The 25,265-nt window shown below is 42.1% G+C and overlaps 1 protein-coding gene across 1 annotated transcript; it reads left to right on the top strand.

The window, feature by feature from the left end:
• The first annotated feature begins 1,216 nt into the window (after positions 1-1,216).
• LOC146522893 (uncharacterized) lies at positions 1,217-25,206 on the top strand. Its single transcript, XM_085149093.1, is given in 5 exon segments — positions 1,217-1,341; positions 18,364-20,903; positions 22,705-22,822; positions 22,904-23,087; positions 23,089-25,206. Coding segments are annotated over 5 exon segments (2,943 nt in total). The 5' UTR covers positions 1,217-1,273; the 3' UTR covers positions 23,122-25,206.
• The last annotated feature ends 59 nt before the right edge of the window (positions 25,207-25,265 follow it).

Genomic DNA, 25,265 nt, shown 5'->3' with positions numbered 1-25,265 from the left:
ATAATAAGTCTGCTTTTCCCAGACAGTGTCTCAGCTTAGACCTCAGTTCAATGGACTGATAACATGAGAGGCAGGTAGCAAAATCCATCCTGCTAATCTTTGAAATACAATTTGATGTGAGGTTTAGTTTTGGGAATGTCACTCAGGTCCGGCACTGCACATACAACTGGCACATCATTTAAATTTTGAGTATAAAGAACTGTGCAGTTGTTCAGTGAAAAAGCAAGTGAAGTAACCCTTCACTTATTTCTTGACAATGAAATAAAAACAGAAGTTAAATGAGTTGCAGAGGCTAAGAGCAGTGGTGTTTTGTTTTGTTTTTGACTCACCATAAATATTGCTGCCACTTTCTATGGCTTGTTCAGTTTAATCCAAAAAAAGAAAATATGTCAAACTGTAAATGGGCTAAATGATGACATCCTCCTCCTCAAATGGGGATGTCATAGATTCAATTCAATTTTATTTTATTTATACAGCACCAAATGATAACAACAGTCGCCTCAAGGTGCTTTATTTTGTAGGGTAGACCCTACAATAACGCATACAGAGAAAAACCCAACAATCATATGACCCCCTATGAGCAAGCACTTTGGCTACAGTTGGAAGGAAAAACTCCCTTTTAACAGGAAGAAACTTTTGACAGAACCAGGCTCAGGGAGGGGCGGCCATCTACTGCGACCAGTTGGGGTGAGAGAAGAACGACAGGATAGAAAACATGCTGTGTAAGAGATATCAAGTAGATTATACATTAGATTATACATTTCATTGTCTTAGATACCCCTGGGTGAGGGAACTTTTTCCCAGTGGTGCACTTGACATTTCACACAGGATATACAGAAACATGAACTATTATTAATGACCGTTCTTAAAGACCACGAAAACAGGAAGCAAGCAACCAATTTGTGCACGCAGGCCTAATGATATTCACTGTAAGATGTGAGGGCAGGAAGGCATGCTGTCACTGTTTGCAAGTGAATTATTGTTATTTACTACAGACCAAAACATTTTTTGGACTTGGCAAATCCTAAATTGTTTAAATCAAATAAAAATTATTAAAAAAAAAATTTTTTCAATACATGAAATTGGACATTGTTCGCGGCTCATCTCAAATATAAGGAACAAAGAAGACATCAGTTCAAGCTGCAGAAAGCAATGTTTTTTTCATTAGGCTGTTTTGCTTCATGGACCAGTCACACTTGGGCTTGTTTAGACAGACTGCAGAAGTAGTGGCGTCTGTGGGAGGAAACGATCCAACTTCCTCTTTCTTGTACAAATGATTTGCCTCTGGGGTTTTTCTTTCTGTAGTGAAGCTGGTGAAAGAAAGAACAATCTTTGGAATAGGTAAGTTTCTTTTATCTTGATTAATGGAAAAACCATTGACCACATATATTATTTGTATATAAAAATAGATGGTCAGATTTTATGCAAATAACCTTTACTTTGTAAAACAATTTAAACTAGACTTTTTATTAGAGAACTGAAGGCATATAAAAATCTACAGTAATTGAACAATTACCTATTTTAAATACTGAATGTCCTTGTAAGATCTACTTTAAGTCTAAAATAGTTATGCTTAGATTTTATTACTGAATTACTGCATTTCTGATCATAATTTGTAAGAAATATTGAAAATTACCCTCAAGTCGAGTTAATTTAAGTATAAGCTGCTATGTTGGTTCACTTACACGTCACATGACACAAAGGACAGAAAGGACAGGTTAAGCAGTGTGCAGGTTTGTATTGTGTTATCTATAGTTTGTGGATATTGTAGTGCATTTTTGTATTTTTCAGAGTTTGGGTATTTACTTTCATGTACTCTACCCGACACGTTTTCTGAGAATCCATAGCATGAAATAACTCTAGGCTGAGAAGTGACTCGAAAGTAGATGTTAAGCAGTGTTAAATCAAGCAAGATATTATTTTTAACTTAATCAGTAACTGCTCTAGGCTACTGGTGCCTGGTTGTGTTTAACGATGAGGGCAAAAACCACATTAGTGGTCCTGAATCTCACGTTAACCCGATTCTCCTTTCCAGCACTGCAGCACAGACACAGTGATAGGCAAGTCTTAAATTCATCCCTGGACTCTGCTTATTCTTTAGAAGCATGTCAGTGTGGTTGATGAAATCCTTAAAGTATCCCTTCCCTCATCTATTTACTCGTAATACAAAGAAGAGAAGGTTTACACAACAGATGCAGGTAGGATGACTACTGTTATAAGTCATGCATGTAGATACTGGAGTTAAAGGTGTGACGAACTTAAAATGGCTCCATCTGCTTGCCTAGCTCTGCTAGTTCACTAATGTGAAGAAGAGAGTTTAATGATGGGGACTTTTAATGAAAATTGTTTGGTTTATGGTTTTGGTTCTGTATATTAAAGTGACACTAACTTGGGTATGTCCATCATTATTTAAGACTATGCCATCACCTATGGATATCCATAAATGTAAATCTTAACCCTATGCCATGACATGTACATATACTATAATGTAGCATTTATTAATTCAATTCAATTCAATTTTATTTATATAGCACCAAATCACAACAGTCGCCTCAAGGTGCTTTATATTGTACACTAGATTATACAATAATACAGGGGTAGGCAACCTTTCTGATGAGGAGTGCCATTTAAAATTTCCTCAGAAGTCAGTGTGCCATATGATTGCATTAGCAATAAATTTAATAACGCTCTATATTAACGGTTACACACTATATAGAACAACTTTATAGAATTATATTTGTTCGCAGATGTTGGCAGCTATCAGCGAATAGTTATCAGCTATTTTGAAACAAAAAAAGACACTTTTATCCATAACAGCAAATGAACTGTACAACAGAAAATGCAAATGCTATTTATGGTCTCCTCACAACAATGATAAGAAAAATAAACTGGGCCAATATGGCATGTTTGTTAATACAATCTGATCTCTGGTCTCCCACTCATAGACACAAGTGTCCAGCATTCAGACGGCTACCTGAGGACACTCATGTGAGAGAAAATCTGCTCACACAGATATGTAGAGCCAAATAGGCCTCTGCAATGTTCTGAAGACAGTTAAACTTGTCAGGTAGTGATGTCCAGCAGGTGAAAATGCAAGCTCCATGAACACGCACAGCTGTGGATTCCAGCTGCTTCTTTGTTATATGTATGATTTCTATACATTTTACGTCAGATAAAAACTTTGGTTTTAAGCTTCAGATAATTATTTAATAAAAGCGAGACATTTTAAATGAGAATAAGAAAGTATTTCTTTGTGCCCCCCTCTCCCTGTTAATGCCCTACCTGGCCCCCCTGGCAAAACTTTGCTAGATCCGACCTGCACAGTTACCAGCTGTCAGCTACATAAAAAAAAGGATCCTGGGGTTATCTGTCTCTCAGAAACAGTTCATAACTTCCCTTCAACTCATTCATGTCACCTAAAAGGTAAACCTGTTTCTCCATCACCTGTTCAGCTCTGATGATTCAGTAAGGACATCTCCTGGTTTCATCTTCATGTTTTCCTCTCACCAGATATACAAACCGATATCATGACCAGCAGCTTTTACAGCTGTGGCTCCAGCAAACATCAGCTGATACTAGAAATTAATATTAAATAAATTCTAACAACAGCTGATCAAGCTTAAACATGCTGCTGTTGTTTAGCGCGACATCCGCTGGTTTCCTCTTTCTGGCGCAAAGTGGGCGATAAACAAGCAAGAGAGAAAAGCCGATCAGCTGATCACTGATCTGTTTCATGATTGAAGAAGAAACAGGAGAGGGAGGGGGGAGAGAATGAGAGAAGAAGAGGCAGCTGTGCAGCATAACAACAGAATAACTCCAGCTTTGTGTCTTTTTCCATTCTAGCTGAAGTACAGGACAAACTGTCCCTTTTCACCTCAACACGAAACACGTAATATTTTCTCTCAATGCGAGATGATTCTGTTGGCAACTCTACTTATGAATTAAATAAAGTTCAACATCAGTAACAAGCACCCACACAGCTGTATAGAAACTCCGTCATGCTAGCAGGTACGCAGTACGAGTTATTGTAACTGACTGTAAAAAGTCAGCACAGCGAAAATAAAATACACCTAAACTTGTTGACCAAGATAGACTGCAGGTCATAACTTCTTACCTGAAGTTCAGTTCACCTGACACTCGGACCGGCAGCTGCCTCGGGGCTCTTCTCCTGCCTCCCCTTTCTCTCATCCACCTGTTGGCCCCCACCACTTGCTAATTTTACTGAATCTGAGGAAGCTCCCATAGCCACCACCAAACAACTGAGTTATTTTTACACACCGACCAGCATCTGGCCAATCAACCACCTTTCATTGTTTATACCGTTACAAATACCGCGTGCTTAGGTTTGCCGACCCCTGCAATAGAGATTTCGAACCTACCACTCATTAGCTAAAACAAACAATGTGTATGCTTTAAAAGCATCAATATCAGCTCCTCTCTCACAGCATGGTGGGAGTTTCTAAAAAATGATGTAGTCTTCATTAATCCCATTCAAATGTACATCCATCTGGAATAAACCTGACATAATACAGAACAACAACAGGATTAACTTCCTTGATTGGAGCTGTAAAGGAATTCGATTCTTGGAACATCTATTCAAAAGAACAGACTTTATTCTATTTGACAGATTAGCTAAAAAACATGGAATTAAAAAGAATTGATTTTTAGAATATCAACAAATTAAATCTATAGTAAAAAAGACATTTAAGCCTAATCAAGTCAAATTACAAACACCAACAAGTGTGGTACAATTCCTTGGTCTCAAAATCCTAAAATTACTCTCTAAAATATACAGAACACTCTGAAAAATAGATGAATCAATATCCCTTCCTATTGCCAAATGGGAGACGGATCTATCAGTCAGCTTGCACAACAACTCCTGCTCTAAGATATTTTTAAAAATCTTGAAATTGATTAGAAATGCCTAGGGTTGCCGACCCCTGCAATAATACATACAGAGAAAAACCCAACAATCATATGACCCCCTATGAGCAAACACCTTGGCGACAGTGGGAAGGAAAAACTCCCTTTTAACAGGAAGAAACTTCCGGCAGAACCAGGCTCAGGGAGGGGCGGCCATCTGCTGCAACCGGTTAGGGTGAGAGAAGGAAAACAAGATAAAGACATGCTGTGGAAGAGAGACAGAGATTAATAACAGGTATGATTCAATGCAGAGAGGTCTGTTAATACATAGTGAGTGAGAAAGGTGACTGGAAAGGAAAAACTCAATGCATCATGGGGAATGCCCGGCAGCCTACGTCTATTGCAGCATAACTAAGGGAGGATTCAGGGTCACCTGGTCCAGCCCTAACTATATGCTTTACCAAAAAGGAAAGTTATAAGCCTAATCTTAAAAGTAGAGATAGTGTCTGTCTCCCAAATCCAAACTGGAAGCTGGTTCCACAGAAGAGGGGCCTGAAAACTGAAGGCTCTGCCTCCCATTCTACTTTTAAATACACTAGGAACAACAAGTAGGCCTGCAGTGCGAGAGCGAAGTGCTCTAATAGGGTGATATGGTACTACAAGGTCATTAAGATAAGATGGGGCCTGATTATTTAAGACCTTGTATGTGAGGAGCAGGATTTTGAATTCAATTCTGGATTTAACAGGAAGCCAATGAAGGGAAGCCAATACAGGAGAAATCTGCTCTCTCTTTCTAGTCCCTGTCAGGACTCTTGCTGCAGCATTTTGGATTAGCTGAAGGCTTTTCAGGGTTTTTAGGACATCCTGATAATAATGAATTACACTAGTCCAGCCTGGAAGTAATGAATGCATGAACTAGTTTTTCAGCATCACAGGACAGGATTTTTCAAATTTTAGAGATGTTGCGCCAATGGAAGAAAGCAGTCTTACATATTTGTGTAATATGTGCGTTGTAGGACATGTCTTGGTCAAAAATTACTCCAAGGTTCCTCACAGTGTCACTCGAGGCCAAGGTGATGCCATCCAGAGTAAGAATCTGGTTAGATACCATATTTCTAAGATTTTCAGGGCCGAGTTGGATAACCAAATAGAATAACCTTAAGAAGCAGAAAGTTAGCGGCCATCCAGGTCTTTATGTCTTTAAGACATTCCTGCAGTTTAACCTCTTAAGCCCCAACGCCCCCTGATACGGGGGCAAAAAGCAGGAGATCAGGTAGGCTTGGGGCTTAAGAGGTTAACTAATTGGTGTGTGTTATCTGGCTTCATGGAAAGATAGAGTTGGGTGTCATCTGCATAGCAGTGAAAATGTATACCATGTTTTCTAATGATGCTGCCTAAGGGAAGCATGTATAATGTAAACAGAATTGGTCCTAGCACTGAACCCTGTGGAACTCCATAATTAACCTCAGTGTGTGAAGAGGACTCTCCATTTACATGCACAAATTGGAGTCTATTAGATAGATATGATGCAAACTACTGCAGTGCAGTACCTGTAATGTGTACCACATGTGTGTACAAAGATAACAAAGTTATTCCAAGAACTTAGAGCTGAGGTTTCCCTTTTCTAAGTCTGTATGTTCTTAGAAAAGAGGAAGCTGTTAGATGCTAAATAAGTTTATCACACAAGAGTTCATGTAAAAAGTCACGTAGACATGTGGATTGCTTAGTGATCCATAAAAGAACACATTTCATGTAGCTGATCACACTATGTACAATTTTCTTCTGACAATTTGTAGCCTTCACTAAAGCTGTTTCTGTGCTGTGATGAACTCTGAAACCTGACTGAAACTCTTCAAATAAACCATTCCTCTGCAGATGATCTGTTAGCTGTTTGACAACTACTCTTTCAAGGATTTTTGATATGAAAGGAAGGTTGGAGATTGGCCTATAATTAGCTAAGACTGCTGGGTCTAGAGATGCTTTTTAAGTAAAGGTTTAACTACAGCCAGCTTGAAGGCCTGTGGTACATAGCCGATTATTAGAGATAGGTTGATTTTTCAGATTTAAAATTGAAGCATTAATTAATGGCAGGACTTCTTTGAGCAGTTTTGTAGGAATGGGGTCTAAAAGACACATTGATGGTTTGGAGGAAGTAATTATTGAAGTTAACTCAGAAAGATCAATTGGAGAAAAAGAGTATAACTTAACATCAGTCGTACTAAGAGTAGCTGTAGATAATATTACATCTGTGGGATGATTATTGGTAATTTTTTCTCTAATGATAAAAATTTTATGTGTGAAGAAGTTCATGAAGTCATTACTAGTTAATGTTAAAGGGATGGTTGGCTCAAAAGAGTTCTGACTTTTTGTCAGCCTGGCTACAGTGCTGAAGAGAAACCTGGGGTTGTTCTTATTTTCTTCAATCAGTGACGAATAGTAAGATGTTCTGGCTTTGCGGAGGGCTTTCTTATAAAGCAACAAACTATTTCTCCAGGCTAAATGATGATCCTCTAAATTTGTGACACTCCATTTCCTCTCCAGCTTACAAGTAATCTGCTTTAGGCTACGTGTTTGAGAATTGTACCACGGAGTCACGTACTTCTGATTTGAGGACTTTGTTTTCACAGGAGCTACAGTATCCAGAGTCGTATGTAGTAAGGAGGTAAAATTAGAATAACTTGTATTATATAACATGTAAGATATGCATTTCCCTCCTGTGCTTGACACAGGCATCCGTAGTCATGACTAGATTTTAAAAAGGAAATACAAGTGATCTGCTTTTTCAAAAAAGTTCTGTACATATAGTGAAACTAAACGAGGCAAAATTAAAAGGAGTCACATATTTATAACATTACAACTACACTTAAGTTGACATTTTACAGCTTTTCCCCTGCTTTTAATTATTAATATATATAACTAAAAGAACAAGCAATAATTTGAGCATTTTAAAGTTGCTCCTGGGTATTATAGAAAGTTGTCACTGGAATATTACTCCAGGAATGTAATATATTTCCTTCATGCCTGTTTAGGATCCACATACACCAATATTAGTTAACAAAGGCATGGTAAATAGTGGACAGTCTATCACTGCAGACTGCCGAAGATGAGAAAAAGTCTTCATCTGGTCCCTTGCCTCTTTCTCTTCAATGCTCTACCAGGTGAGGCACTGATAAATAAATTAAAAGAGGAGGGAGTATGGAAGAAGAGAGGAGAACGCGGGGGCTGAGAAAAAAAAAATTATCCCACTTTTCTCCTATCATGGATTCTTCTTTCAGTTTTGTTTGTTTTTATATTGTTCCTGCTATGTGTCACTCAGGAAGTCGGGTCTTTACTGGTCTACAATCGCCAATCGCTTCTGAACCTCCAAAGCTCTGGTCAAAATACCATTCCGTTTGCTAACGGAAAACAAAATTCCCGTTGACCGCTGCTGTCACAAATACCATGCTTATGCCATGCTGTTATGCTACCTGCCCAGCGAAGGCGGTTGGCTGGTTAAGCTCAAGCTCTCCTTGGCACATCGCCCCACTACTGCCCAAGGAGTGCATTGATTATTTCCTGGTGTTTTTGTGCATCGACGATTCTTGAACCCTGTGGAAGCCTGCCTCATCCCCGTGAGCAACTGGGATGATACTCCACTTTTTCGCAATCAATGTCCTCCTGGGCTGAGGGTGCGCCAAATGAACCTCCGCAATCTGCAGCCATTGTGCCGGGTTCCCTATGCTGCTGAGGCCCATACCTCCACCCCAGCTTCTGTCAGGGTTGGATTGATAAATGCCAGATTGCTGGTAAATAAATCTTTTGTTCTTAAGGAGTTATTCACCTTCTGGAGTCTGGACTTCATGTGTGTCACTGAGACTTGGCTGAACACTGCTGAGTCTAGTATCTTTTTCAAACTTTTACCATCAGACTGTTTTTATTTTAATACACTGAGGACATCAGGAAGAGGAGGAGGTACGGTGGTTGTTTTTAAAAAGGATTTTAAATGTAAACAACGCTTTTTACAGCCTTTATTTTCCGGCTTTGAGCTGGTGTGTTTTGAAGTTATTTGCTCTAACTCAGTGCTCTTTGCTGTTATTTATCATCCCCCCTAACATAATAAGGACTTCATAAATGACTTTTCAGAATTTCTAGCTGGGGTTATGCCCAACTATGATTACGTTCTCATTGTGGGAGATTTTAACATTCATGTCTGCTGTCCTGACAAACCCCTGGCAAAAGAGTTTTTAAATCTTATTGACTCTTTGAACTTGGTTCAATCCGTATCTGGCCCTACTCATGATCACGGTCACAGAGTAGACCTGGTCTTACCTTACTGTTTACCTGTGTCTAATGTGGAAATCTTTGACACCCTCTTTTCTGACCATAAGGCTGTGTTATTACATACTGTGTTTTCGTGCACTACAGTTCAAAACAGTGCTCCTGCTTGCCGCTGCTGCCCGGTTGCTGTCTGTCCCTTCCGATCTGGACAAAGAGGTCCTTAGCTCTTGGTTTGAATCCTCGTGCCTAACTATTTTGGACTCGGTGGCTCCATTTAAAACCAGGCAGCCCAAAGCTAAAACCAAGCCTTCGTTTAACGACACCACTTGGGCTGTGAGGAGGGAATGTCGTAGAGCTGAATGCAGATGGAAGAGGGACAATTTACAGGTGTCTCTACAACTCCTAAAGAACTCATGGCATCTCTATCAGGATACGGTTAAAGAGGCTAAGGGGGAATAAACATTTCCAAGATCATTTTCTCCATTAGTCATAATCCCCGTGTGTTATTTAACTCTATTGGTTTAGTTTTAAATGCTCCACAAAGTGGCTGCTTATCGAATTATCAAATTATCAAAATTATCAAATTATCGAATGATTTTATTTGGTTTTTTATTGATAAGGTTGCAACCACGCAGGACCTCATTTCTGCCCCTGAGTCTGACCCCTCTGTTTTAATCCCTTGCTCTGCTGTTTTCGACCAGTTCGAGACTATAACTCTTTCTTATTTAAAGGATGTGGTTGGGCACCTGAGGCCCTCTGGCTCTCCAAACGATCCTCTACCGCCACAATTTTTTAAAGAGATGTTTTCTTGCATAGGGCAGGCTGTTCTTACTGTTATAAATAGCAGTTTAAGATCTGGTGTAGTCCCTGCTAATTTTAAGCATGCAATAGTACAGCCTCTGCTTAAAAACCGGCCCTGGACCATATTGTATTGGCTAACTATAGGTCTATCTCTAAGCTGCCTTTTATGTTGAAAATATTAGAGAAAATAGAATACTCCCAGTTGATGCACTTTTTAAATGAGAATGGTATTCTATAGGCCCTCCAATCTGGTTTAAAAACCTTCACAGCACTGACTCAGCTCTCTTAAAGGTTTTTAATGACATCCTTCTTACCTGTGATAATTATGCGGTAATTATGTTCTTCTTGTCTTTCTTGACCTTACAGCTGCTTTTGATACAGTAGACCACAACATCTTATTGTCTCGCTTACACCATCTTGCAGGCATCTGTGGTACGGCTTTGAATTGGTTTAGGTCCTATCTCACTGACAGAACTTTTAATTTAATTAATTTAATGCACTGTATTTTGGAGTTAGTCAGTGTCTTCCCTCTCGTCTGCAGCTGGTCCAAAATGCTGCTGAAGGACTTCTAACCAGAACCCGTAAGAGAGAGCATATAACTCCTATCTTGGCTTCACTCCATTGGCTGCCTGTTTAGTATATTTTTAAAATTTTAATGTTTGTTTTTAAATGTTTAAATGGTCTTGCTCCACCTTATCTCTCTGAGCTTCTTCGTGCTTATTCATCTCCTAGGCCTCTCAGGTCAGCTGACAAGCTGCTCCTGGAGGTACCCAGGTTTAAGAGGAAGCTCAGAGGGGACAGGGCCTTCTCTATAGTTTCTCCAAACTTCTGGAACAATTTGCCTCAGCACATAAGAGAGGCTCCATCATTGTCCATCTCAAAGCCCGTCTTAAAACTCATTTTTTTCAGGGTTTTTTTTACATATACTATTTCACTATTGTTATTTGTTGTGTCATGTGTACAGCACTTTGTTTTCAGCTGAGAGTTGTTTCGAAAGTGCTGTATGAAATAATTGCTTGCTTGTTATCCTTATGTTATAGTGTCGTATTTGTATTGTTGTTGATATTAAAGTTAAGTTTGGGTTCCAGGCTTTGGTTCTTATAGTTATCATGTTGCTATGCTCAGTGTTTGTATTGTCTGGCCTTAGTCTTGTTATCTAGGTGTCGGTTATCATATGTATATATTATATCAAAAATGATGTGCCGGGGGTCCGCTGCTCTCGCTGGGCTCTAGTAATCGTTGACCTCCCAGTCTGCTATCGAGCTGGTGGGTAACAGACATCTCTGAAAACACCAGAGCACGTTTGGAGATATGTGATATCTTGACAAATCGAGCAGATATTTGAAGCTTACACAGCTAGATTCTCACCTGAAAATAACTTAAAGGTTTATTTGTGAAACAGAAAGAGTAATATTTAAAAGATTTTAGCTGCCTTCCACCAGCACTGCCGCGTTTGAGTTTTGGACAAGATGCATTCTGGGACGACTGGGATACACACAAGTCACCAACTATGCATGCTCAGTAAAACAGGTGGCGCACGAACACATCCGGGAATTTTTCGCGTTCTCGGCTTGATGCTTACTTTGAATTGGAACAGTACTTGGTCTCCGACTGATGAGGTATCACGAGTATACGAGAACGCAACTATGCTTATTGAGACAGGGCCCTCGATCTCTGTTTCTGTGTTTCTCATACTCCCTGTTTTGAGATCCTCTATTAAATACATACATGCACACACACCTCTAACTGACCCATCCATCCATACATACATCCATCCATCCTTCCATCTTCTTCCGCTTTATCCGGGGCCAGGTCGCAGGGGCAGCAGCCTTAGCAGAGAAGCCCTGACCTCCCTCTCCCAAGCCACCTCCTCTAGCTTGTCCGGGGGAACACCAAGGCGTTCCCTGGCCAGCCGAGAGATATAACCTCTCCAGTGTGTCCTGGGTCTGCCCCGGGGCCTCCTCCCGGCGGGACATGTCCGGAACACTTCGCCCAGGAGGCCTGCTTGTCAGATGCCCAAACCAGTTCAGCTGACTCCTTTTGATGTGGAGGAGCAGTGGCTCTCCTCCGAGCCTCTCCCGGATGGCTGAACTTCTCACCCTATCTCTAAGGGAGAAGCCAGCCACCCTTCGGAGGAAACTCATTTCCGCCGCTTGTATCCGTGATCTCGTTCTTTCGGTCACTACCCACAGCTCGTGGCCATAGGTGAGGGTAGGGACGTAGGGGTCTACATCCCTACATAGATCCTTTAAAAGCGAAGCCCCTGAGTGCTTCACTTTTATGCCCAGCTCTCTCTTCACCACGACAGACAGGTGCAGAGTCTGCATCACTGCGGCCGCAGCACAAATCCGTCTGTCAATCTCTGGCTCCCTTCTCTCATGATTCGTGAACAAGACCCCGAGATACTAGAACTCCTCCAATTGGGGCAGAAACTTGTCCCCGACCCGGAGTGGGCACTCCACCCTGAGAACCATGGCCTCAGATATGGAGGTGCTGATCCCGTTGCTTCACACTTGGCTGCGAACCATTCCGGTGCAAGCCAGAGGCCATCACCCGATGAAGCCAACAGAACTACATCATCCGTGAAAAGCAGAGACGAGATTCTGAGTCTGCCCAAGTGAAAGCCCTCCGCCACTTGGCTGCGCCTAGAAATCCTGTCCATAAAAATTATGAACAGAGTCAGTGACTAAGGGCAGCCCTGGCGGAGCCCATCACCGACAAGGAATGAGTCCGACTTATTTCCGGCAATGCAAACCAAGCTCTTGCAACGGTTGTATAGGGATCGAAACTCCCATGCGCCCTTAAGTGTCCTTCAGAGCATAAAGAGCTGGTCCAGTGTTGAGCGACCAGAATGAAAACCGCATTGTTCCTCCTGTATCTGAGGTTCGACAGACGAACTCTCCTTTCCAGCAACCTGGCATAGACTTTTCCAGGGAGGCTGAGGAGTGTGATCCCCCGTGTAGTTGGAACACACCCTCCGGTCCCCTATCTTAAAAATGGGGACAACCACCACGGTCTACCAGTCCAAGGGTACTGCCCCTGATCTCCACGCAACATTGTAGAGGCATGTCATCCAGGACAGCCCTACAACGTCCAGAGCCTTCAGGAACTTGGGGCGGACCTCATCCACACCAGGGGCTTTGCCACAAAGGAGTTGTTTAACTGCCTCAGTGACCTCACCCCCGAAAATTGGCGGGTCATCCCCCTCATCCCCAGACTCTGCTTCCTCCTCTTAAGATGTGTCAGTGGAATTAAGGAGGTCCTCAAAGTATTCCTTCCACTGCCCGACAATTTTCTCAGTCGAAGTAAGCAGCGCTCCACCAGCACTATACACAGTGGAGGTAGAGCATGGCTTTCCCCTCCTGAGATGCCTGACGGTTTGCCAGAATCTCTTCGAGGCAGTCCGAAAATCTTTTTCCATCGCCTCTCCGAACTTCTCCCACACGCGAGTTATTGCTTCAGCCACTGCCCGAGCCGCATTCCGCTTGGCCTGTCGGTAACTGTCAGCTGCCTCCGAAGTGCCACAGGCTAACCAAGCTCGATAGCACTCCTTCTTCAGCTTGGTGGATTCCCTTCACCTCTAGTTTCCACCATTTGGTTCGGGGGTTACCACCACGACAGGCACCAACCACCTTGCGGCAGCAGCTCACTGCAGCAGCTTCGGCAATTTCAGATGCTGAACATGGTCCATTCGACTCAATGTCTGTTCAATGCTGTTGAAGTTCTGTCGGAGGTGTGTGTTGCAGATCTCACAGACTGGGGCCTCTGCTATGCATTCCCAGCACACCCTCACTACACGTTTAAGTGCACCGGGTCTTTCCAGTGTCTTGCCCCACCACCTGGTCCAACTCACCAACAGGTGGTGATCAGTTGACAGCTCAGCCCCTCTCTTTACCTGAGTGTCCAGAACATATGGTCACGGGTCTGGTGATACGATTACAAATCGACCTGCGGCCTAGAGCGTCCTGGTGCCACGTGCACTTATGGACACTCTTATGTTTGAACAAGGTGTTTGTTATGGCCAGAATGTGATTTGCACAGAAGTCCAATAACAAAACACCGCTTGGGTCAAATCAGGGAGGCCGTTCCTCCCAATCACGCCCCTACAGGTCTCACTGTCATTACCCACGTGAGCATTGAAGTCTCCCAGAAGGACAACAGAGTCTCCAGGTGGAGCACCTTCCAGCACCCCACCCAGGGACTCTAAGAAGGCTGGTTACTCTGAACTGCCACTCTGCGCATAAGCACAGATGACAGTCAGGACCTGTTCCCCGACCCTAAGGCGCAGGGAACAAACCCTCTCGTCCACCAGGAAGAACCCCAAAGTACAGGCAGTAAGCCGAGGGGATATTAGAATACCCACCCCAGAATCCCACCTCTCACCAGGGGCAACTCCAAACAGAGACAGGAGACTGATTCCGGAGCCCAAGCCAGGCGTAGAGGTGAGCCCGACTATATCTAGCCGGTACCTCTCAACCTCACGCACTAACTCAGGCTCCTTCCCCACCAGAAAGGTGACATTCTATGTCCCAATTGCCAGTCTTGGTAGCCAGGGATCCGCCGCCCGGCACACAATGCACCCGACCCTTACGGCACCTCCTGCTGGTGGTGGGCCTGAGGGAGGATGGGCCCATGTCCCCTTTTTGGACTGTGCCCGGCCAGGCCCCATGGACTAAGGCTCGGCCACCAGACGCTCGCCCTTGGGCACCCTCCCCAGGCTTGGCTCCAGGGCGAGGCCCTGGTAACCCTATCCCGGGCAGGGTAAACTGTTCCCTCGATGTTTTCCTCATAAGGGTCTTCTGAATCGCTCTTTGTCTGGTCCCTCACTCAGGACCAATTTGCCATGGGAGACCCTACCAGGGGGCAAAAGCCCCCAGACAACATAGCACCTGGGATCCCTGGGACACACAAACTCCTCCACCACGATAAGGTAGTGATTTGTAGAGGGGCGAACTGGCCCTCCTCTCTAATTGATTTGAGAAGACATGTATTATTATTGGGAGATATCATGTCAAAATACTGCCCAACTGCTGATATATTTCACCTTTTTGGTAGCTCCATTATGTTCTCCTTGCAAGCTTGTGATGATCTGGAAAATCACATCAGATACAGTTCACGCATAAATCAAATTCCTGCATCTTTTCAGCAACTCCAGTCACACAATGAGACAGTGATGTCGTTTCAGAGAAATGAGGCCTCGTTTCTCTTTGGTTGTGAAGAACGATACAGGTATCCACTGGGGCTTCATTCAGATACGCCTGCATTGCTTGACACAGGCTTGGGGGCTTCCAGTGTCAGACGTAACATCATTACTTACTACTGACCAATGTTTTTTGTATTTTGAGAGGAGTTTAGCAATAAAGTTTTAGAACTCATCTTTGTGATACGTTTGGGTCTGAAACCTGCTCACCACACAGCCGTACTATGACAGAACTAGCAAAGTGTACCCAATGAAGTGGCCGGTGTGTGTATTTTTCTTGACAAGGCAGTAAAGTTTCACTTCCAGTCCAGTTTGATCATGAGTCAAAATGATATAAAATATATTCACTTTTGTCAGACACTACCAGCAGACTGAGCCTAAACTGTGTCTGGTGAAGCTTATGAAACAGGGAAAAACATGGAAGAGGTGTCAAGGAGTGCAGATTTCAGTACAGACTCTCAGTACAGAGAGCAGACTTGAACGCAGATCTCCTTTGCGATGAATTTATTTACAGTGCAAAAAAAACAACAGTTCAGTGCATAATCTTTAGGTAGTGGTATCCAAAAGGGCATCAGAAATAATACATGATCTCAACAGTACTAACAGTACTAACAGTACTGGCTGGTTTCACCTGAGACACATGAAACACATTATGAATACGCATATTTTGAGGGAGGGTCAAATGCACAGTCACAGGATTGAGGACCTCTTGCACAGGAAAAGGACCGATGAATCTAGGAGCCAGCTTCTTAGACTCCGTCCTCAGTGGTATGTGTTTAGAGGAGAGCCAACCTGTTGGCCAACTTGGTAAACAGGAGTCAGAACGCGATGATGGCCCGGCAGTCTCTTGTTCTACTCTGCTGTCCTAAACAATGTTGCCCTAGTAGCCCGCCATGCTCGCCGGCAATGACGCATGTGATGTTGCACTGATGGGACTGCAAACTCACCCTCTGTGATGGAAAGGAGTGGGGCTTGTTATCCCATCGATGCTTCGAAGGGAGACTCCCCTGTGGCCGTCGAGGTGCTAGCGTTGTGGGCATACTCCACCCAGGCCAAATGCTCGCTCTAGGAGGACTGGTTGGAAGAGGCAACACACTGCAACATGGCTTCCAGCTCCTGGTTAGCCCTTTCAGGTTGGCCGTTAGACTGTGGATGAAAACCGGTCTATGATGGTGAGTATGGTGGTATTACCTGCTGACGGCGGCAGTCCAGTAACAATATCCACGGCAATGTGCAACCATGGGCCATGGGAGTGGCCGCTGGTGGCCCAACAGTGGGGAGCTTGGTACCTTGTTTTGAGCACAAATTGGCCAAGGCCGTCACATATTCCTGGACGTCCTTGGCAAGGGAAGGCCACCAAAATAGACGGTGGAGGAATCTAAGTGTGAGATTCCGACCCGGATGGCAGGAGAACTTTGCCGTATGTGCCCAGTGGATCACCTTGCCCCGAACAACCACAGGGACGTACTGTCTGCCTGCCTGGCCTGACCCAGGGTCTGGATCCTGCTGCAGGGCATTTATGACCAGCCTCTCGATCTCCCAGGTGACTGTCCCGATGATACAGGAAGCAGGAAGAATGGGTTTGTCCTTTTCCTCTGCATCCTCCATCAGTGAGAATTGACGTGAGAGGGCGTCGGGTTCAGTGTTGCGTGAGCCTGGCCTGTAAGTAATCACAAGGCTGAAACAGGTAAAAAACAAGGCCCACCTGACTTGTCTGTCATTGAGGCATTTAGCCGCTTGTAGATAGGCAAGGTTCTTGTAATCCGTCCAAACAAGAACTGGGTGCTCGCTCCCCTCCAACCAGTGATGCCATTCCTCTAAAGTTAAGTTTGATAGCAAGCAGCTCTCGATCCCCCACGTCACAGTTCCACTCGGCCTGAGACAGACAACATGAGAAGAAGGCACGTGGATGCAATTTACCTTCAAATCGCTGTGAGAGGACCGCCCCCACACCAGAGTCCGAGGCATCCACCTCCACCGCGAATGCTTGATTAAGGTCTGCCTGAAATAGAACAGGTGCAGAGGAAAACAGGCGTTTCAGAAGGTCAAAGGCCTGCTGTGCTGCTGATGACCACAGGAACTGCTGTTTGGGAGAGGTAAGATGAAGTCCCGAAGGACTTAATCCTCAGGGCAGGATTCTTCTCAACAAAGAAGAATCCTGCCCTGAGGGGTGACGTGGACAGCCGAATAATGCTCGATGCAAGGGAATCTGTGATGTAATGCTCTATGGCCTTGCGCTCAGGCTTAGAAACTCAAACAAATGGCTGGTGGGCAGAGATGCGCCAGGGAGAAGATCAATACCGCAGTCATAGGGGCAGTGGGGTGGGAGTGACTGTGCTCGACTCTTACTAAACACTAACCCAATTGCCAACTCACGTGTTATCCTTTCATTGAGGCCGTTCAGGAAAGCTCCTCTAAGTACCTTCTCTTTCCAGCCCGTCTCCTCTACCAGGGTCCAGAACTCCATGGAGAAATCAGCCATACTCCTTCTGCCCCATCATATGTTCTCTCTGAGAACATACGATGGGCAGCCATATCCGGGCTGGAGCCCTTGTCAAAAACACACCTAAACTTATAATCTGGGTAGGAAACATTAGGATTGGTGCTTAAGACAGCTTGAGCCTACTTCAAAGCCCTACCCGTCAATAACTGAACAATGAGAGCGATCTTGGCACAGTCGGTAGCTATTATTATTCAGCTATTATTATAAATAATAGGGAAACAACTACCTATTGTGGCTAGATGTGGGTGAACTGTGGGGCTTTGTGGTCAGGACAAACCTATACTTATCCCACTTGGGGGTGTCCACAAGTGCTCAACACCAGGTTTGACCTTTGGGGTTCCTATATGGGTTTTTCATTGAAAACAGTGATTTGCTGGGACACGACAACTCAGTTGCCCATCTGTAGTTCAGCTGCCTGCCTTTCCTTTAAACTTCCTTCTGTGTTATCTATCTTGATAACCACAAGTAAAACTGTGCAGGACAAAATATATGGAGAATCTTAAGTGATATGCATGTCTCTTTGAAATATGTAAAGAGTGGGCTCTGGCCTGCAGGTCCCAATTTGGATATACGTGCTGGATTGAGCCACTGACCTATGGATAGGTAGATAAACTCTCAGACTATCACCAGTTTTCACCACTGACTGCACCAGATGTCACATTATTTTATGCCAAGTTGTGGACACTGTGATGTGATCAAAACCTACCTTATATTTTCTTCCTTCTCTGGTCTGCTTCAGGTGTATTGACCAACAGTACGCTCCCACCTACATCTTCCTCAAGAAAGTGAAAACCACTACTGAGATCAACATGCTAGCTACAGAAAGAGTCCTTCTGCTGCTTGTCTCACTTCTGTCTTCTTTGTTTCTTTGTGAACATTCACTTGCTTTTTCTCTAAAAAACTGCACAATCCTCTATTCTGAAAATTCAAACAACGTGTCAGTTACATGTGCAGAGCATCACCTCACTGCTATTCCAGATGACATTCCTGGTAATGCAGTATCGCTCAATCTCAGCTCAAATGGCATTTCAAATATTTCCAGGATGGATTTAGGAGGTTTATCTAAGCTTGAAGCTCTATATGTTAAAAATAATTGGATTTTACAAATTGATGATGGAACTTTTGCAGACTTGGTAGAGTTAAAAGTTCTCGACTTGGGTGAAAATGTACTCACAGCACTGACAAAAAACATGTTTCAGGGTCTTTCCAAATTAGAGACCTTATCTCTGAACAACAACGTTATCTCATTTATTTCCCCTGTGGTCTTTCAGCCCCTGGTCATCTTACGTTTAGTAGATTTGAGCAATAATTATCTGCATCAAATTTCAGATATTGATTACATTGTTAAACTTCCAACTTTACAACATTTGATTATTACTCATAACAACTTTACTTCGTTTCAGTCAGATGACCTCCATGTAAATACCTCAAACCTACTCACTCTAAGTTTGGATTCAGTGAAGAAGTTCAGCATTACAAGAGACATTTTTCCTCATCTGCAGTCTCTGGACTTGCGAGGCTGGTCCAAGGATATTGAGTGGGAAGTGTCAAACAAGACCTTTTTGAGGAGCCTAACAAGACTGCACATGAGTGAAACTTCTCTTAGCTTTGAAGTGTACAGAGCGATTCTGCAGACTGCTTACTCTCTTCAAGAGTTTCAGATGGATAACATACAAAAGTGGATAGATGATGGTCTCATTGATGTTGCCTGCCAAATTCCTTCTCTAAGAACAGTTGATGTGAGAAATAGTGAAATTCACAACATAAAAGAGCACATGCTGCAGTCTTGCTCTAACCTTACTGAGCTCAACTTATCATTTAACAATATAAAAAGCATGGCCGATAATGCACTCCAGTCAATGACACAGCTCAGAAGCCTGATATTACAAAATAATGAACTGTCCGAACTGCCAGTGGCCGTCCAAGGACTTACCACATTGGAAGTCTATGACCTTAGCATCAATGACATCAGTGAACTTTACTGTCCTTACTTCTGGAATTTAACAAGCCTAACAATACTCGACCTGAGCCACAATCAAATATACTATATCTTTGACTGTGTTTTTCAAAATTTAAAAAATTTGAAAATCTTAAATCTTGAAAACAACAAGATTCTGTCATTTATAAATACTTTCAAAGATAAATTACAGACATTGGAGTTTTTGAATTTGAGAAATATTGATATCATGAATTTCATTCAAGGAGATTTCCGTAGTTTGTCTTCCCTTCAATACTTGTGTGTAGACTTAGACAAGTGTGACAGTGTTGATGAAGGAGGGTTCGAAGGACTTGATAACCTCCAGATTCTTTATCTGTTAGGTGATAATTATTTTTATGACCATTTCAGTGGACTGTCAAACTTAAGTACTCTGATCTTAAATGTTGTTAAAAGCCAGTCACATAACAGCTCTAAACAAAGGGATAGGCCTTTCTCAGATTTACAAAGATTGAAGAAGCTTCATATCAAGGTTCATAGAGGATATTACAATATTTCAAAAGATGTTCTCAGTGGTCTGACTTCTGTAGAGTACTTAATAACAGAGGCATACTTCATGGGCTCTTTGCACCCAGACACATTTAAATACACACCGCAACTGAAACGTCTGAGGATATCTTACAGCAAGCTTTCAGTTTTAACATCTGACGTGTTCTTGCCAATTCCAAACCTGATGATACTTGACCTCTCCAACAATAAACTCAGGTCTTTGCATTTTCTAGCAGAGGCCAAACTGTCGGCACTCAGATGGCTTGATGTCAGTAACAATGAATTGTTCGTAATTAGTGAAACAGTTATCCGATCCCTTCCAGGCTTGACATATCTGGATCTGTCTGCTAACCTTTTAACATGTGAATGTTCTAATTACGGTCTTATCCAGTGGATTCAAGGCAGCAAACAGACACAGGTTGTTAATGCACATCAGTACACTTGCGCGTTTCCTGTCAGCCAAAGGGGAAACAAATTCCTTGACTTTGGTTTTGACTCCTGTTGGATAGATGCTGCATTGCTCTGCTTCCTTTTTAGCTCTAGCCTAGTTATGCTTACTCTCCTTGCATCCTTCATCTACCACTTCCTGAGGTCACACCTCACCTATGCCTATTACCTCTTCCTGGCCTTTCTCTATGATAATAAGTGGAGGAAGAAAGGTATTCCTCACAGCTACGATGCCTTTGTCTCCTACAATGTTCATGATGAAGCTTGGGTCTACGGAGAGTTGCTTCCAGAGCTGGAGGGTCAACAGGGCTGGAAACTCTGTCTGCACCACAGAGACTTTGAACCAGGTATATATGGTTATCATTAACCTATTTTTTTCTATTTTTAGATCAATATTTAATGAAGCTACCACACAAACTGCCTCATCTTTCCTTTAAACACTATTGTTGCCACTCTAAACTTGTACTGACAAAGATCAGGGTTTACACCACTGTTTTTTGTTTTGTTTTGTTCAAAATTTTAATACAATATCTTTACACAAATACAAATGGCTGGTATGAAGTCAAACAAGAATTCCAATCCCACGTGACCCACAAAACAAAGTTTGAATGCTAGATCTAGATATTTTAAGACTGACTATCTGGACAAAAGCTGCAAACTGATCTTTAAACCTCTAAAAGTAGACTTTAGATGTGCTGCTCAACTTTCAAAGCATCCTACATGTAGGAAAATGAAAGATTTACTCTGGAAAATGTACAGTGAAGATTGGTCCAGTTTTTTCCTGAAATCATGAATAGGGATGGGTATTGTTTAGGTTTTATCCGATACCGGTGCCAAACTGGTACTTTTGAAACGGTGCCGGTGCTTAAACGGTGCTCAAACCGGTGCTTAAAGAATGGAGAACACAAAATTGGTCCAAAAACCTCTCATGTTCAGCTGTTTTTTTTGTAAAAAGATAACAATGTTAGCCTTTTCTGCAGCTATGGGGCAAATATGATATCACTCTTGGCTGGAAGCAGTGCTTAAACAAAAACAAACGTTGTCCAAAAACCTCTCATGTTTAACTGTTTTACACTTTTTCTTTGGTCATTTTAGCCTTTTTGGCCAGGGTGAAGGGAGTATCTGCCATCAAACAAGAAGACAGCTGCATGTAACTACGACAGTGTTTGCTAGTTCACCTTACATGCATTAATGTAATAACATGGTTAGCCTACTCAACGTAAATTACACACGAACATCATGAAGCTACTCACGCAGAGAAGAACGGCTGCTGCTGCCATCATCATCCGTCACCACCACACCCGCAGTAGATGCGCTCGGTGTGAGGTCTCGCAGCAAGCTATCAAATACAGCGCATTTTTCTGCTTTTAAAAAAAACCCGCTATGCGTCGCCAGGTGTTTCATCGCATTTGAGGTGTTACCTCCTTTGACAGTATCACAGTATCACCTTAAAGCACTTGTTGCAGGCTGCTGAGTTTGCATATTTTGCTGTGAAGTACAGCCAGACTTTTGACCGCTTCGTCTTGGGCATTTTTAATCTGTAGCTCTGCTCTAAAAGTACGTACGTACCTGGGCCCGCCTACTATCCTCGGAAACGTAAAATGATTGGCTAGAATTCAAAGTGTATGACATCTCAGGAAAAAAAAGCACGAAATTTTCATTATTCATATAATTATGGGTTTCACATAAAAGAATATAGAAGTACAAAAACATCTGAATTCCAGAAAATATTGAATTCCATAAAATATTAAAATTAAAGTCTGAGTCAACCCCAGAAGCTTATTGAATTGTACGTTGCTTGTCCATTACACAAAAAGTCCCACCAAAGGCTGTGACTGGAATTTAGACACTACTGTAGATCCTGCTATTCTCAAAAGTGAGAATACCTTTGAAATGTTTTAACTCATAGAAAAGGCTACATTTTATGTTGTCTAAGGAGCTTGGAAACAATAGACTACAATGACCTGGATGACTGAGAACCTTCACAGACATACATTTTATGTTATTCACCAGTGCTGTTTTAAGTAGTAAATGTTAAAACTAGAAAAATGCTGAAATGTTGGATGTCTCAGATTTTTGTCTAACGTCTCAGATTTTTGTTTAATGTCTCCGATTTTTGTTTAATGTCTCAGATTTTTGTTTTTACAGGTAAGCCCATTGTCGAAAACATTACAGCAGCCATCTATAGCAGCAGAAAGACTATCTGTGTGATCAGCCAGCATTACCTGCAGAGTGAGTGGTGCTCCAAAGAAATCCAGATGGCCAGGTATGGTTACCAACTCTTTGTCCTTACATGTAATGACATTGCCAGCTTCTACACTGATTAATCTGTGTGTGATGTCTTTAGCTTCCGTCTGTTCGATGAGCACAAGGATGTGCTGATCATGGTGTTTCTGGAGGACATACCAGCCAAGCAGCTGTCTCCGTACTACCAAATAAGGAGTCTGGTGAAGAGGAGCTCTTACTTGAGCTGGCCACAGGCTGGTCAACACACTGGAGTCTTCTGGCAGAAAATACGACAAGCTCTCGAGAGAGAGAGAAGAAAACCCTGCTGAGCACACGTGACTCTGCACTGGACAGCCCATAGTCACCCACTGAAGTTTACCTGAGGTGGAAAAATCATTGTTTGTTTGTAAAAAGCAGATATAATTATTGCAAATGAGAATAAATCAGGGTATGCTTTACAGTGAGACTGACAAGTTGCTCTTCTTATCCTTTTGTATTCGAAGGAGCTTGGAAAGAAAGCGTCTGGACTTCAAGTTGCCTGAAGATGTTTCACCTCTCATCTGAGAAGCTTCTTAAGTTCTAGGGTCAAATGGTGGAGAGTCACAGATTTAAGCCCTGTGGGAGTGTCCCTCTGAGAGGGACAATGGACCCTCTAATGATCCTCTACCTAATCACACGAGCCAAGGTGTGAAAATGGGTGGAGGTCACAATCAGACAAGGTTTTGGGTGAGCTCATTGTGAAACCTAGCCCCACCCTATCATGTGATTTCCTGAGGTCAGATGGCCCAGGATATCCTTTGGTATCCATGTCAGATTCACCCCCTTACGTTCAAAATACCAAAATGAAGATTGCAGACATGCTCAACTTGAGGCTTCATAATGGGACTTCTCCAGCTGGTGGATAATGCTGTGGTGGCTCCATCCATCTTTCATATACAGTTTATGTAAAGAACAAGCATAGTTGTGTTTAGAGCCAAAGGTGCAAATATAAATATAAAAATGGGGTTAGGGTTGTACATATTTTTTATATTGTTATATTTAATTACTAATCAATAAGTCTATCAATAAATACTGCAATAATTAACCTTTTGTTAAAACCAGAGAAAAATCCCAATCAGCCAAATGGTTTTAGGCCACTTTCTCTGGTAAATACAGACATTAAAATTATAAGCCAAGTTCTTGCATCCCATTTAGAAAAAGTAATTCCAGCCATTATCCATCCTGACCAGACAGGTTTTATTAAAGGCAGATATTCCGCTATAAATATTTGTAAACTATTCAACTCCATGCAGCTTTCAGAGTATCAGAAAACTCTAATCTTATCAGTTGATGCAGAAAAAGCATTTGACAAAGTCTGCTGGAAATTTCTGTTTGAGTGACTATGAGTTATAGTTATTTCCCATATTCTTGTTATAATTGTGTTATTGCTATCATTGTCATTATTGTGATTACTGGTGGTGATGGTGAAAAAACTGAGTTAATTTTGCCTTAAGTATTATTCTGATTATTGTAATAATTCTTTCCTCAATTGCATTAATCCTGGACTGAATAGAAATTAATGTACTCACACTCGTATTTTTCTGTAAGTTCCCTAATCTGTCCTCCTCTACTCTGTATGTTGTATATTTCATGATAATAAGAAAATAGGGAAAAAAGAAACATTTAAAATTTTAATTGTTAGGAATTAAAATTATACTTCTATTTCAAATGCTAAATGTATTGTTCTTTTTTCTCAGTTTACATTGTTTGTATTTACACGTATGATTAATTTAACAAGTGTTACAAAATAATAACTAGTATGTTTTCCTGTTACTAACATTCATACTAACAACTGTGACACAAATATGTCTTTGGTGTGTTAATGCTTACAGGACTCAGTGTCCTTAATTACATTTAATCTTTGGTTTAATCTTCACAACAGCCCACAGCAAGTTTCCCTAGTGCTTTACTTGCCTGTCACCACTAACTGAAGGCTTGAGTGAGAGACAGTACTTTCATCTTAGACACATCAGTCATTTCAATTCATTTTGTTCTTATTTTTCAAAACAGCAAAAGAATAGGAGTAACTAACAGTTTTATATGGTTGTTAATCGTAAATGGCACGCTATGAGTGTTTGTACTATATAATTTTACTGTACAAACTGTGCGAGAGTGGTCTATTGCTCAGTGAAAATGGCTTTTTTCTTTGCAGTTTCACAGTTTTGAAAAAGGTTCAAGTTGTTGTCATTTGCATGTTTCCTCCTGAAAACAAAACTCAATTCTAGAGAGAGAGATAGCGTGATAAGAGATAACGCTTTATTGTCATTGCACAGTCTTACCTAGTACAATAGTACAACAAAAGTGGAAACTGTCCCCAGGTCGGCATCAGAGATGGGCAGTAACGCGTAACTGTAATCTGATTACTTTTTTCAGGTAACGAGTAAAGTAAGGGATTACTATTGCAAAAACCGTAATTAGATTACCGTTACTTTCCCATAGGAACA

Source organism: Neolamprologus multifasciatus, chromosome 3 (assembly GCF_963576455.1).
Source record: "Neolamprologus multifasciatus chromosome 3, fNeoMul1.2, whole genome shotgun sequence".
NCBI classification, from domain to species: Eukaryota; Metazoa; Chordata; class Actinopteri; order Cichliformes; family Cichlidae; genus Neolamprologus; species Neolamprologus multifasciatus.
The sequence above is the reverse complement of the archived record's forward strand: the minus strand, read 5'-3'. Positions and strand labels throughout refer to the sequence as shown.